Source organism: Seriola dumerili, unplaced genomic scaffold (genome assembly GCF_002260705.1).
Source record: "Seriola dumerili isolate Sdu_G_001 unplaced genomic scaffold, Sdu_1.0 BDQW01000066.1, whole genome shotgun sequence".
Lineage (NCBI taxonomy): Eukaryota > Metazoa > Chordata > Actinopteri > Carangiformes > Carangidae > Seriola > Seriola dumerili.
Window position 1 is genome coordinate 4,514,722 of NW_019174321.1, and position 16,107 is coordinate 4,530,828.

At 42.6% G+C, this 16,107-nt stretch overlaps 1 protein-coding gene across 5 annotated transcripts in view; it reads left to right on the forward strand.

The window, feature by feature from the left end:
* The window catches only part of tead3 (TEA domain transcription factor 3), a 34,298-nt gene that overhangs the window by 7,645 nt on the left and 10,546 nt on the right, over positions 1 to 16,107 (forward strand). For all 5 annotated transcript variants that reach the window (XM_022742137.1, XM_022742135.1, XM_022742139.1 and 2 more), the window contains exon 3: positions 6,842 to 7,096. In XM_022742137.1, coding sequence (XP_022597858.1) covers positions 6,973 to 7,096 — 124 coding nt within the window. In that variant the 5' untranslated portion in view covers positions 6,842 to 6,972. The remainder of the gene's footprint in view (positions 1 to 6,841; positions 7,097 to 16,107) is intronic.

Genomic DNA, 16,107 nt, shown 5'->3' on the forward strand with positions numbered 1-16,107 from the left:
CAATGTATGATGTTAAAGGGAGATGAACTCGCAGAGGATAATCACCTGACTCTGTAGTTCCCCCTCAGCTGTTCGAGCTATTTTCAGATCATCGTTTTTTTGTTTGACAGCCCGCAATCTTCACTGTTTTGGTTCAGTCAGGACGCTCTCATCAGCACTGTTCTCAGCAAAAAAAAAGCTCTTATAAACCCACTGCACACCACCTTCTGCCCAACACCAAACAGAAGACAGGCTAAATGAACAACTAGCTTGTGAACATAGTGGAGCTTTTTGGCAGCTAAAGAGCCGGATGTTTTCCCTCAGGAGTTGGTAGAGACCAAACCAGAGCTTAAAGGAGAGCGGAATAACGCTCTTACGTTCATCGGTTTGCCAAAAACGTGACTCCCAATGAAAACTAATAGCGCTCCGTGTCTGTCTGGATGTGTAAAGCCGCTGTTTGCTAACATGTCACCTCAACTGGAGAAGGTGATAATATGTCAGTGCGGTGTTCACAGCTTGTTGCACTGTCCCCAAGTGACCCCCCCAAAAAAAAAAAACTCTTGTTGCTCTGTTGTTTTGAAGAGGTGTAGAATGAGGACAAGTTGCTGGATGACGGTGGGCTGTATTTGAAAGCACCTGGAGAAAATATATCATGAACGTACTTAATGTTTGGATCAGCTTTTTGGTTTATGCATCTCTCCTGACTCCCATCGTTCCAGGTGCATAAAGACGGCCGCCTATTTGGCCGTCGCCATTCGATGATTCTGGTCCCAGAGTGCAAAAATAAGAACAATACAATTTCTGCACCAAACGTTCTGTGTGAACTGGTCTGAGAAAAGAACACATATCTGTTTGTTGTGTTGTTGTCTGGTATTTACAGCATGTTTAACGAGTAACATCAAAACGGTTGTGTCTTTATGCATAAAGCTCAGGCCGGCTTGACACCAATAAAATAAATGTTTCTCTGACTGTTGTGTTGCTCACGAGGAGGGGCCAGTTTCTGTTGAAGCTCAGTCGCTTTGAGAAACCGCAGCTGAAACACTTAACTTAAAGGTCTTCAGATTCAAATAAATAATGTGCGTGTGTGTAAAATAAATAGCAGAAGCAAGAAACTAAGAAAAACTTTAAACTTATAAGTCACCTACTGTACACACAATGTGCCTAACTGTTGTTCTTGGTACCAGTACTACTGTCCTAGCTCAATGGGCTCGCATGGCTCTCATGGTGGGCTGTTTAGTCTCTGTTTCAATATATTTCTGTGATCCATCCTGTTTGGTCTTAAACTCCGCTCGATTCAACAAATGTTTTTTTCCCACCAGTGGACTGGAGAGGAGATGTTGCCATCAGGCCATAAAAATCAGAGACATGACAGAGTAATTTTGACTCAAGGTCTTGCCTCACTGTAGTCTTTGAATTCCACTGCGTAAGTAGAAATCCATCTGGCTGGTCCATCTGAGTGCACCGAGATGATCTCATGTTCAGTGGAAGATGAAATTGAAAAAAAATTGTCATCTCTGCCTTTTCTGATTGAGTAAGTGTTATTGTGCCGAATGCTGAATGTCAGGCTGTCCATTTATTACTGGAGCACACAGACTCTTGTTTGTTTTCCGGCCTGTAGGTGTTTGTAAGAGATTTTGTACATTCTGTGGCACACTTAAACAAACGTCTGTGATGGAATCCCTTCCCTGATTTAGGCTACACCGACTGCTTTCCTCCGTGTGACCTGCAGCAGCCTGAGAGTGACTCAGTAGAATTACTGGAATTCACTGGGACATTTCACCGCACTGAGTCCTGTCTAGGGTGAAAAAGGGAAACGCAGTACGGGTGCCAATAAACTCTGGTCTGTTCGTAGATGGAGCTGGAGCAGAGATAAGCCGATTGCTGAGAACAGACTGCAATGTGATCGCTGCGTTCAGGGGCTGGGAAAATGGGAAGAGGGATTCTGGTGCATGAATGGTGCCGTTTGAATGAACGTGCGAGGCGCATAGCTTTGCAGCGTTATTTACATTCCTGCAGCACATTGGAATTCTGTAGCATGTTGGTCTCAGAGTCCCGTGGCCTGAATCCCAGAAAGTGGGAGGGGAGGTGTGTCCTTGATTTTTGTGTTAAAATGTGAGAGCAGCGTGTCTTTCAGTCAACATCTGTAATAAACCCTGCCATCTGGCACACGCCTGATGGAGTCCCACACACAGGTCTGTTCACGGGACCATGGCAGCAGCTAATGATTATTATCATTATGCATTCATCAGCATATTATTTTTTGACTAATCAAGTACTTGTTTGGTTTATACAACCTCAGAAAGCACTGAAAAATGATTATCACAATTTCCTAAAGGCCAGGATGTGTCATCAAATGTCCTGTTTTGTTTGAGCACCAGCCTAAAACCTAAAGATATTCAATTTATTATCACATAAAACAACAAATCTTCACAATCAAGAACCTGGAACTGGAGGTTATTTGGCTTTTTTAGCTTGAAAAATGACTTAAACAATCAATCAATAATCAAGAACAGTTGCAGATGAATTTTGCATGCAATTAATTGACTAACTGTCACGGCTGGCATGGGGATGTTTTACCCGTTTTTATGTATCTGCTCATGAGTGGAACCTCATATATCTACAGTTTAGTTTGTTGTATGAGTCATTACTATATTATGGAGTTTCTCACCCAAACGAGGCTCAAAGGGACATTACAGTGTGCTTGTGAGAGCTGTTTTAATATAATCAATATGTTAATTACACCAGCTTTTCTTTTCAAATGTCGTACTGGCAGTAAATCACGTTGGACACCGAATCCCTAAGGTCTTCATCTTGAAAACATTTATTGGAGCTCTCTACGACTGTCAAACTAGCTGTTGCATTTGCCCATAAAACTGTCCTTGTGACTTCACGTAGCTCTCACTTCTTTTTTTTTTCATGAAGTCATGACTATTGTCCTGATTTAAATCCTGTGACTCCACCAGAGGATGTATTGAAAAGTGGCTCCAGTGACAATGCCCTGCCTCTAGTCTGAGCTCTGAGCGTCACGAAGCGGGAGCGTGTTCACTGCTGATGTTGCATTCCAGCTGGAACAATCCCACTGTTTTCCAGACCTCAAAGTGGACGCCTAAATTGGACAACAAACCCCCCCCCTTCCCCTTCCCCCACCATCACCACCACCACCACCACCACCACCCATACACACCCCCTTTCCCCCTCTGCTCTCCAACCAACCAACCAACCAACCAACCCACCCACCACCCACTCCTCCCATACACGCATCCCCTGGTCTCCTGTCCTTATTTGGGTAGAGACGTTCTGAGCGCTGGGTGGAGGGGGGGGGGTCAGAGGAGGGAGGGAGGGCGTTGGGTTGACACAAGGGAGGCAGGAGGAGAAACAGTGAGCACTCGCAGCCCTTTCTTAATAAGGACATGTCTGGAATTCAGGCCCCTCTCTCAGTGAAGAGCTTCTCTTTCGTAGCACCTCACTTGAACGCACTCTTGTGAGCACTCGGGGCTCCGTCCAGATTGTCATATCCGCGTGTTCCACCGAGCAGCGTTTGCTGCTCTTCACAGCTCGCAGTGCGAAGGAGGTTTGCAGTGTTTTCTCTGCTATAATTGGAGATAAACAATAAGAGTGGCTGGCCCTCGCTCCCCGCCTCACTGTGCCACCAGTCTTTGATTATTGCCCCGGCTTTACTGAAGCTGTTGCCCCCACAGCACCTGTGCATTCATTAATGAAATACTTTGGGCTGCCTGAAAGACATTTCCACACCAGACCACACAGGCAGCATCTGCTATACTCGAGGCTGAGACAGAAATGTAAAGGTTACACCAGTGTTGATGTCACTGTGTGAGATTTTAATTTGCAGCATTGCACAGACTCCTGACAGCAAGACAGTGAAACGAGCTGCCATAAATGTTGAGATAGCTGTACAGTAATGTGTAACATGTGGCGTCTGTTTTCTTTTGCATTTTTAAAAAAGAAATAGATTAAATTCCATTTAGGGCTGCAACTAATGATCATTTTCATTTTTGCTAATTATTTATTCTTGAATAATCTTTAAGTAAAGTGTCGATCAGTTTTCCCTGATCGACATATTGCGTGCAGATAATCGTTTTAGTCATTTCTCAAGCAACAGTGACTTGTAAATATTTGCCGTTTCCATTTTATCAGATGTGAAGATTGTAGCTTTTCTTTGTCATGTGTGACGGTAAACTGAATATCTTTGGGCTGTGAAGACGCTTGAAGACGTCATCTTGAGCCGTTGTTAATTCTAACAAGCGTTTTTCATAATGTTCTGACATTTTATAGACAGAAAAATTAATCGAGTAATAATTGGCGGATTAATCGATGATTAATCCTGTCTTCTTTCTGCTTCTTTGTCTAACAGTACAGTCACTTTACTGCTATACCAGACAAAGAAAATCACAATATCCTCACATTTTAGAAGCTGGAACCAAACAACACATTTCTGTGTGGTTTTTGTCATTGTCCTTTGGATGCATATTTTGTAGAAAGTATCAGGCCTTTTGGCAGGACAGAATACGATTGAACGAACCCAGACTCTGGTCATACGTAGTTCGCTGTCTTTGGTGGGGATCCAGCTGTGTGATCTGCGAGGACTGAGACGGATCATTTGAGCTGTTGATGAGTGCTCAGTTTCAGTGTTGAGTTTTCACATTGTGACCCTCTTCCACAGGATCCGCCATAACCATTACCCCCTCAGCTAAAATTAGCAGCTTGACTCGTGGATACCTGTCAAACTCTGGTTTTGGTTCCGGCACGTCCATAAACATCATGTTGTATGTCACGTGTGGTAGAGTATAACTGCAGGAGCAGGAAACTGATCCGCTCGTCTCCGATGGGGAGAGAAAGGAAACATCACTGATCCTCCATTTCTGCTTTGTCACCAGTTCTTGGATGATTGGCTGATGATTGACTGATGATTGGATGATGGAGGACTTGGTGTAACTGCAGCAGCTTTCTAAATACTGAGACTTTAACAGAGGAGAAGGGAGATTTCTGGGATATTATTAATTTCCATATTTTATTTTATTTACATTTTGTATTTTATATTGTAGATTTTCTGTCCTATCACAAATGTATCCATATAATGTAAAATAACATCATGGCCACACAGTTCTGGTGTAATTACACTATGAAGCATCACACAAGTGACACAAACCTCCTGAGAGAGGTCAAAACAAAACTACACAAAAGCGATAATCTATAATACCTTTATTTAATTTCATCATATAAACATTAAATGTTCATATAATTTGATCACTGTAGTTTTTCCCACAGGAACACTCACTTTGGCGCTCTCTGTGTTTATCCGTTAAACTTTGATTTTTGTCAGCATCTGCAGAAATGCTAAAGTACAAACACAAGCATCCTTAGAGGATCATGGTTACCTCATAGACTTCCATCTCAGAAACAATACAACGCTGAAAAGGCATCTTGAAAAATACTTAAGATCTCTGCCTGCAGTCAGCCATAAGCCAACCACATTGAGACACAGTTCCCAGACCACAAGAATTCTTTGAGGCCAGTGCTGATTAGTGAGGTCTTTAAACTTCGTTTTATGGAATATCTTGAATTCATTTGGCCATTTCAGAGAAATAAAATTGAGGAAATTATAGTAATAATTACGGTTAACATTGTTTATTCATACAAATTTAATGACTGCAATAAAGAAAATGTCAAAGGAAGCCAAAACTGTGACCTATAGAGGAATGACATTCCTTTTTTAAGCTGCACATTCATTATGCTTTACATGAACTCACACAGTTGTGCTCCGTCTTTGCAGCTACGCAACTAATTCAGTTTATGTAGGTATCTAAAGGAAAACCAGGAGACAACCTTGGCAGGGTTTATGTTCGCACTGTACGGAAGCTGATAATCAGGTTGTAGACATAACTGAACTGAATTTTATCGAATCCCTGCTCCACGTTCTCTTGTATTTTATTGATCCTGCTGGCGATGAGCACTGCATACCGTTAACCCGACCCCCCACGCTGACCTCTTTGCCTGCAGGTTAGCGCAGTGCTCAGTGATGTCTGTGAGCCGCAGCCATGGATGAACACTGGTCCTGGATTCATGAAACTCGCTCAACCAGCTCGAACGCCGAAACATTTTTTTTGGTGTTTTTTTTTGTTTTTTTTCTCCAAATTCCTCATTCTTTCCCAACTGGCCGCCTAACATGAAGATCACAAAAATAATATGATGATAAGACATAAAGAAATACGGTGCCTGGTAATTATATGTTGGATCGATTCAAAGAGGAAATGAGTTAACATTTTTAACTTCCGTCCTGAAGTTCATGGGGTTTTTTTGAATGGGTTTTTGGTTAGATGACTGAAATAAGGTCTGTGGTTAACACAAGCTCAAGACATTTTCACGTTTTATTCTGTGACATAAAATACGTCAGTAAAGGCCTCACTCTGGATTTTTTATTTTTTTATTTTTAGCTTTTGCGTGTCTTAAAAAAGGCTGGTTGCTAACAAGTGGCTACAGTGAGACTACAGAGGTTGTTGGGGACGTTAAACATCAACCGATCTACTGCCACAGCCTCGTGTTTGTACTCTTTCTACTCGTTTATACTTTCTAAGAGGAAAGGCTTTTGTAGAAGAGGTAAGCGATAAATTAAATGAAATGTTAGAAGCTTAGTGGTGGTGGTGTAGTTTGTTTATAACATTTTTACTTTTTACTTCTGGTGATTGGATTTAGGCTTCAAAAATAATAAAAGTATCGTTCATTTGTGAAATTTGTTTTGCTGAACAAATCGTAGAAGTATCATAAACTGTAGTTTGTCACAGTCAAGTTGAAACAGCCATTCGTTAATTGTTCTTGCTCTGTAACGATGTTTTGTCTTCCTCAGGTCTCCTACAGATCCTTTGATATTGGGGCTCGGGGTCGGGCCCAGGGGGAGCCGCCACCATTGCGTCCAACGAGTGGAGCGCCAACGGTAGCCCAGAAGATGGGCTGGACGGGGACAACGAGGACAAGACCATGGACGGGGACGCCGAGGGCGTGTGGAGCCCGGACATCGAGCAGAGCTTCCAGGAGGCCCTCGCCATCTACCCTCCCTGTGGCAGGAGGAAAATCATCCTGTCAGATGAGGGAAAGATGTATGGTGAGTGCACTGGATATCAGCCAGAGAGACAAAAGAACAGCAATTACATGGAAATCAGTTCCATAATGAATGCACAAAAATGAGAAAAACCCACCCATTCCTCAGGGATTTGTGGCTGAAAGAAAACAAACATCCACCATAGTGCCTCGAAAAGAAAAATGAGAAAAATACGTTTCTTTCTTGTGCTCGTGTCACATCTTCAACAACGAGGTGAATGTTTTCCTTCTGTAACAAGTCTGTACCTGTTGTGCTGTGACCCAGGGGCAGGTTCTTCCAGTCTCACCAGCGCTCTCAGTGCTGGTTATTACCGTCCTGAGAGCATCTCAGCTCCCCTCCCCTTGATTTACACCTGTCAATTTCCTCAGTGTTTTTTTTACGCCTATCTTTTATGGCTTCTTCTCTTCCTCTCTACGTTTTCCTTGGTAAAAAACCTGCTCTTTGTGTTTTCTTGTCGAGCGGTGCGGCGGTATCGTTGGGAGAGTTTTGCCTGTAGGTGACTGGTTGGGTTTTCTTATTTTTTTTTTTTTCCTGGAGAAGTGTTGTGTTTGATGCTGGATGGCTCGGTTAAATTAGCGATAATTAGCACAGCGTGAATCGGGGCTCAGGAACAAAAACATCCCATTGGCATGCTGTTCTGTCGAAGATTTCAAACATCCATATGGTTTCAGATTAGTTATTCTGTATCCTGCAGCGGGTTCATTAAATTGCAGGTGTTGAGCCCTCAATGTCCTGAAAAACTCCAGATGGATATGTTGGCAAGACCTTTGGTAGAATCACTGACATCCAGGTGTAGGAAATTGAACGCATTTGTGTTTCATTATTTTGATCCCACATTCCCATTCCCGTCGTTGAGACAGTGCACGCTTCTGTAATTAGATTTAGCATTTGAAATTTTGCTGAACAGCAGTAACGGTTGATTGACAGGAATTGTGCTCCTTCCTTTACTGTTTTACTTGGCCGTGTCCTCAACAAACCTCTTTTTGGTTTTGAGAAATTATGTTCTTTTCACCATCGTAATTCAACTCCCTCAAGCCGTGCTTTGTAAGACTTCCTTGCCCTTTAATTATTGTCCATCATGTCTCAAAAACTTGAAATTGATTCCAGCTTCAATGCAACCATAAAAACCATCAATCATGGCCACCAAGGTCCCAGACAGACAGTGTATTTTAGAAGCATTAGTGTTTGTTTTAAAAAGTACGGGGTTTTTTTGGGTGGCTTCTCTGTCCTTGACGTCAGATCGGATTCTTTTGGCGTGATTCACCCGAGATGGAATCTCATCCTCTCATTCGTCAGGCAGATTTTGATATTCAAGGACAAGTGCATACCTGAGATAACTCAGCCACGGTTGCAGCTTCTGTTGTTACTTTGAATGCGGCTCAAGGAGAAAATAGTCAGGAAACCAGGCGCTGATTGATCGCTTTAACACTTTAAGTGGACTTCAAGTAGAAATGCCAAACATTTGCTGGTTGTGGCTTTTCAAATGAGAGGATTTACTGCTTTATCTTTTCTTTTTTTTAACATTGTAAATTGTATATTTTTGGGATTTGGACTCTTGGTTGGACAGAACAAGATATCTGATGACATTTTCTTGGGCTCTACGATCTCACAACGGCATTTTTCACAATTTTCTGGCTTAAATGGATGAAACAATTTATTGATTGTAAAAAGCATTGACACAATAATCAATGCTGAAAATATTTAGCTGCAACCCAGAGAGACAAATATAAATAAATAAAAAGATGTTAAAAACAAAACAACAGATCTAAACTGTTGAACTAATGATAACATGTTCAGTCCGTTTACAGTTAGCGTTTCTGATGTTATTCAGTAATGAATGTGCTCAGTTTTATTTCGATTTAATCAAATTTTCATTTTTGGCAGATTTTAAGGACATAAACAAACATAACGACATATCAGTAAACTTAGTCTGTAATTTTCCAGAAAGACAAAAGTAGTTTACAACTTAATTTTAATTTGAGTTTTATGTGAAGACCTTAAGCATAATATACTGCAGCCGTCTTTAATTTCAACCTAAATAACAGTTTTGTGTGGCAGAGCGGCGTTGAGTCGCAGGCTCTATACATTCGTCACGAGAACGTCAACAAAGAGGCAGGCCGTGCACAAACCTGCCCCCTTAGCAATGAACGCTCAGGACCCCTTTTAGAGGCCTGTTTTTTTCTAGAGCACTAAACACCCTCTCCATTTACAATTAGTCATCTGAGGCTCTGCTGGCAGAGCCAAGGCATGCCCCAGAAGAAGCCTTCTGACAAGGTGATTACCTCAGACATCTAAAAGCTGCCCTGACGTGAGGGTAGGGGAATGTTAACGATTGCGCTGTATGTAATGCTGTCTACCTTGCAGTCTCAGACTCCCAGTGGCCTCCGAAAGCAGGCAAGTCATCCCTCCCATTGGGAATTCCACTTTTTCTGCCAGGATTTTTTTTTTTTTTAAGTTGGTGGGAAACCTTTTGCAAATTTCCGTTAGCAAGTGGACTGCTTCATACATGTGTATTCTTTGCTCTACAAACCTGTCTAGACTTCCCAGCAGCATTGCCAGTCATTTACGCGGCTCAGGAGTGACAAACAGTTCAAAGGAGAATAACACTCAGTTTTAATAAATCACACATGTTAATAACCATTCCAGTTTTCTCTGAACATGAACAACAATTAAAGAACTTCGACTCTTGTGTTTGTTGTTATAACAGCTGAAATACATCTGCTACTGTGTGTCAAAACTTTCACATCTGTAGGGTCAACATAAGGCTGCAGCCAGAAGCTGGTTAGCTTAGCTTAGCATAAAGACCTGAAACAGAGGGAAACATCTTGCCTGGCTCTGTCCAAAGGTAAAATCCACTCACCAGCATGGGCCTCGGTTTATATACAGATTAAACAAACAAGATATAAAAGATAATTGTTGAGCTTGTGTGTTGCTGGTAGGCAGATTTTGCAGATTTAGTCAGGCTAGCTGTTTTCCGCATGTTTATGTGGGCTGCAGCCATATATATAAGGTATGAGAGTCGTATCAGTCTTCTCATCTAACTCTTGGCGAGAAACCAAATTTACCTGCTTCCCAAAATATCAAACCTTTGATTGCTTTGATTTTCAACTGATAGTCGTTCAAAGAGTAACGAACACTCACTGTCCCAGTTAAAATTCACTGGTACAGGAAGTGACTCTCTGTCACGATCGCTGTCTTTTTGAAATTTAATAAACTGAAAGCAATAGCTGCGGCTCAGAGACGTTTGTTCTTGGGTTGTATTTAATAGCTGGCACATTTTACACCCGAAGTTCAGAGGAATATCTTCAGGGGATGCGTGTGCCTAAAGAAATGTGGCCTGTCTTGTTTTGCTCTGGGTCTGTGCTGACATGTTGTTCACCTGCGTTTTCTGGCCTCGACAGGTGTGTCAAACCCCAAGCACACACACACACACACACACACACACACACACACACACACACACACACACACACCTCTCTCTCAGCCCTGCAGCTGTCACTACTGCAGAGCATTCTGGGTAGAAAGAGAGGAGAAAGATTTTAGTGCTAGAGGGAGGCATATGTCTGCTCTGACCTTTTGAAAGCCACATTAAGAATTAACAGCAGGCTCAGTGCATGTGCAAAGTTGTGAGAAAACATGTGTGTAAAGGTACGACGGAGGGGGCCGAGAGGTCTGTAATGATGACTGAGCACGCCTGGTGCTTCCCTGTCAGCCCCCTCACTGAGATGTTAGGAATGTTTTCAGTCATGGCTGAGCAGTATGTTAGCAATTTAGGATTACCTCAATGTTATGAGAAGGGAGGAGGGGAGAGAATAAGGGTGGAGAAAGGGTTCAGGAGAAAGACAGAGATGGAGGGGGGAGGGGTGAGGGCGGGAGAGAGGGGGGGGTAGGGGGGGGGTGCTGAGAGTGAGGAGAGATTACCTTTTTGCTCACTATCTTGCATGGAAGTGGAAAATTCCAGCTGCCATGTAGTAAAAGAAAAAGATAGGCGTGTCCTGTCGGGGAAGAGGTTAAGAATGGCAGCCTGCAGCGATCTGAGTGGGTGTTGAGCAATCAACAAGGGAATCATGAGCAGCTCAAAAAGAGGCAGAGGACAAGTGAGGCTTGATCCAAGCAGAGAGAATTGTGCAAAAAAGTAATGATGAGAATAATAATTAAATCATGATTATACCCTTCAAGCAGAGGAGGATAAAAGTCACCTTCGTACATTACTTGAAGCCTGAAACGTGAAGAACTAAAACCTGATTTAGAACATAATGGCTACACACTTGGTTCAGTTTTTAGAGGTTCCTTTCCACAACAATAAAAGAGTGCTGCTCAACTTAAGTTTAAGATTTTGATGAGCCCAAAAATGACAACTGAGGAAAATGTATGTAACATTAGATCTGCGAACACTGTGGAGCGCCACAATGTAATGTAAAGAGAGCAGGAGGGGGATAATGTAGCAGCCTTTCTCTTGACACAGCGAAGAGAGGAAAGTCATGGCTCACTATGATTAGTCCTCTAGTTTTTATTCAAGCATGCATAAACTTGTATGACTGGATCAACAAGCGACTCTTGTCACTGTGTGTGTCACGGATTGCTTGACTGTGAATGTGATGTGAGGAATATAGCAGGCTTGATAGTGCATCCATTCCTTAGCGACATGTGACACATTGAAAAGATGATTAATTTATCTGTGTGACAGTTTCATTTTAAAATATATGCAGCTGTGGAGTGGATGTCCACGAGGGCATTAGTCTGCATGAAGGGGTTAAATTCGGTTGAAGTTAGCATCTAAGAATGCCACAATGTCTTTAAGTTTGCACTTGTGTTTATATGTGAATATGGAAAAAGTAATAAAAAAGAATGAAGAGACGGAGGGATCGGAAAGAAGTACAAGACAAGTCAAATGGAGTAATACGATGGCAACAATCAAAGATGAATCTCTATTCATGTTCAGTTTTACCAAGACATCACAAAGAGACACATTAGAGGAAACTAAAGTAAAGTGAGTTTTAGGGAAAGAGAGGCTCGAGAGGTAGAAGTGGTGCTGAGAAGCAATGGCTGGCACAGAGGACAGGTACAGAGAGGACATCATGCAGCTACACAACCATCCACTGGGCTCTATCATAATAGCTTGTACACGCATTCCTTTAAAGCAGCTTTAATTACACTTTAAATTTGAAGGATAAATCAGGCTCATACTTAATGCGCTCAGACTACAGTAGAAGTTAAAAAGCTTTGGTCAGTGGTGTGCGCTGCATGCAGGATATGGAAGCAGGACTGTGGTTATTTTTTTCCAGAGAATCAACTACTAAATCGTTTAACAATGGATTTCCTCGCAAGCTTGCATCATTTTATCTAACAAGAACTGGCCTCGCATCAAAGCAAGGACCGATAATATGCACAGATTCACTGTTAGTGCAAAGCCAAGCCATTACAGCCCGCCGAGCCGCGGTGAAGGCGCTACCTTTAGCTTTGACTGGATCTCGCGAGATTTCTCTCCGGGCGAGAACCTGCAAGTGGCTAGAACTGCACAGAAGAATAGCCAAGAGGAGGGAGAGGAAAGAGGAGATAGGGAGAGAAAAGACAAGGGAAGAAGAGAGAAGCCGTAACCAAAAGAGGAAGAGACGCTCAGTCAGTGTTGCCGAGGCAGGCTGGCGGCACCTACCTTTTATACCGCGGTATTCGGAACTTTTCTTCCGCGCTAAACACCTGTATGTGACTAGACACTAAAGGAGCGTGAAACAGTTTTTGAGCATAAAAAACGCATTCACTCAGATACACGCACGCCGCTCCGGCAAGACAGACGCACACACACCTTAACAGTAAAAACACAAAAAGTAGGTGAGCTGGTGATATTCAAAATTTTTCTTATTCCAGATTCAAGAAAATACCAAAACTAAAATGACTTGATACTATTTCAAGTATTGTCTGTGTAGCCTGATACTCTGCATCTTACTCCTCTGCTCAAGTCCCCTCTCCTACTCTCTGTGTATAATCCACTGATTAAAATAGTTCCCAACCAATAAGTCCAGCTGTTTTAGGAAATTACTGAGAGCAGACTATCAAATTGTTAGTTTTGGCTCTAAAGAGATTTGTTGACAATCAAACATATGAATGATAAAACCAGACACATTTCCTTAGAACAATTTGTAATCTTCTTGTAATTAAGGATCAGGTTTTATGAGCTTGTGATCTCTTTTTTATGACTTGGACGATCAGTAATTAAGCCAAACCATGCGCGATTATTCAAATTCAGTCATCAACGTCAGTGAAACTTGTTTACCTGTTTTCTTGTTCGGGTTTTGCCTGTCCTCAGTTTGATGTATCTCGCTATCATTCATTGCGACCTGCAACCAAAAACAGAAAACAAGGTCAAGACAAGAACAACAAAAAAAAACAGAAGGCAGAATACACAAAGACAGGACGAAACTATAACATTCGTATACTGATAATACCTAAACTGGACAGAGGGTGGGCGCTCTACTCATACCTTGAATACATGTCTCATGTCAAAGAACAGCAGTGTGACTTTCCAGAGCTCCTCAGACCTGGGGCAAAACACTTTTGACATGGGTACAGGCCACAATAACACCTCTGTTTCCTATAGGAGACGCGCAAGTTTCATTTTCTTATTAAAAAAATGGCGGGTCGGTTGATTTCCTGTTTCACCCTCAGTTTTCATTATCTTGTTTCACCCTCCTTATTGTCTGCTCACATGGTCCTGTAGCCTAATTACAGAGAGTGCTTAGAAACAGTACCATGTTTTTCATGACATAAACATCCACTCTCAACATTCTGCACAAACAGGTTGTGCAGAGAAGGCTTCTATTCTGGGCTTTCATGGTCTATCTTTACATTCATGCTGAGCATGTGCTTCAACAGGGCCTGCCATTTTAGCAAAGAGCCGCAAGCAAAAATCAACTTTAGTGTATGAGAAGTGCAAAAAGCATTATTATGTTGTCTCAAGGGAAAAATCAGTCCATCATTCTTTCTCACTTCTTTTTGTTGCCAAGTCACGCTTACCGAGTTTTCTGTGGCTGAAAATTGGCCAAAGGGAGAGGTTGAACCGCTGTGTCATTATGAATAATGACCTAAACTCGTCTAAAGTTGCTGACAGAAATTTTCACCAACAAAAAGTGGTCAAGATGTGCTTTCTTAAACACACACAGAACACACAATAGACTGTGTGTCTAGGAAGTCTACAGCTTAACAGCTTTCAGGGTATCCTGACACATAATGACAGGAGAAACAAGTCTGCTTTTTCACACACTTTTTAGCATTTGGCCTCAAAAGGCCCTGGTTAGTGCAATTACCATAAAAGTATGCAGGCCATCTCCAGCAGGCTTGCAGCACTTGCCGTACTCTCAACCAGTCCGCCCGGCGTAGGCCAGCAGAGCGGAGCTGAACTGTCTGCCGATACTGAGGTAGCCCTCCCCTTCTGCCCGGGCCAAGGATGGAACAGCCGCTCCAGCGCCTCCGCATTCCTAGCATTCCTCTAAGCCTGTCACATCTGTGCTAGCCAGTCTGATTGGCCTGGGCCTGCAAACACAGCCAGAGCTCGGGCCAACACACACATGCTCATATACACTTCCAGCTCTAGGAGAAGCAGGGCCATTAGGTCGGGGTAGGGGGTCGCAGTTAGGGAGGCAAAAGGGGCAGCTGATGCAGTAACTCTTGGAAGAAACACAAAGCCATAACGTTCTCTGCAACAACTGCCACCTGGACCAAAAGCAGCCCTTTTCCAAAACAACACCACTGTGTGACCTGCATTCAACGGAACAGCAGCACCTGCTGCGGACCGTCCAGCAGAGGATGGCAGAGAAAGACAATGCCAGTTCGACCCCGCCCAACTGTCACTCTCAATCTCTTCAGCTGAGGGGCAAAGAGGGAAAAACATTACATGGGCCCAACCACAGAGTTCTGCAACCAATTTACAGATATCTCATTGCAAAGTAAGGCCTACTGTAGACTGAGATACAGTATGAACTAGATGCAACAGGTTTAAGATAAGAACTTGTCTGAATGGTGAGGTGAACTCAGTATTGTGTGGAGCTGGTTAAACTGTAAACACAACAGAGTTTCAACCACAGCTGAGCAAAACCAGCCGAATGTGTTTTTTTTTTTACAATTAAAGTGATTATGTAAATGATTTTAAAATAGCAGACCATATACTTTCACTGTCCAATGTATCATAACAATGTGGAGCACAGTAATGCCTTGGTGTTGCATGGTAAGTCAAAAATGTGTTTTGTTCATCTGTTGAATGGTGAAGTTCTGCGGTCGTGAGCTGAGATGACATCTCCAGCTTTACCCCAACGTCTGGTCGGTTTTGTGATATTTTAAATCACGCTTTTTTGTTTTATGTGATATACAGTTTGCTCATGAGACTCTGGTGTTTTGATTTCAAACTTTCAAATAAACTTTTTATAAAGTCACATTCTCAGGCACCACTTCTCGTGCTCCGTGGAAAAAGGAACTGGATCACGATACTGTAAATCATGATACTCTAAACGATATATAGCAGAACTTCATGGTCGGAAAACAGAGAAATCATCAGGAGTCCCGTGTTTAACCCCAGGAATAAATGCTGCAGATCAATAAATCAGGAGGGTGATGTTGATGCTACAAAACAAAACCATTCACCTCGGTTAAAAAAAAAAGTCAACCTGACATGAAATATTTTTTAAAAAGGCCCCAGAACTTCAGAGCAGCAGCTGCGTGTTATGCCCCAGTACATTTTGTGATATATTAGTACTGTGGCCTGGTTTTCTTAGATCTGTGACCCAGTAGGACTGGTTATTTCAGTTGATCATATTTTAGACACACTGCTCTCTCAAAACCCAACAGTTAAATTATTGAGGATATGATCTCTGTGTTGTCACTCTGCTGCAGCCAAGATCTGCTCAGGCTTGACGGCGGTGGGGGTGGTGGGGGTTGGGTGGTCAGGAAGGTGTAAAGGCTGGCCCACACAGCAGAGGATCATGACAGGTGCATACAAACGACACACTGGTACACATCGCATGCAC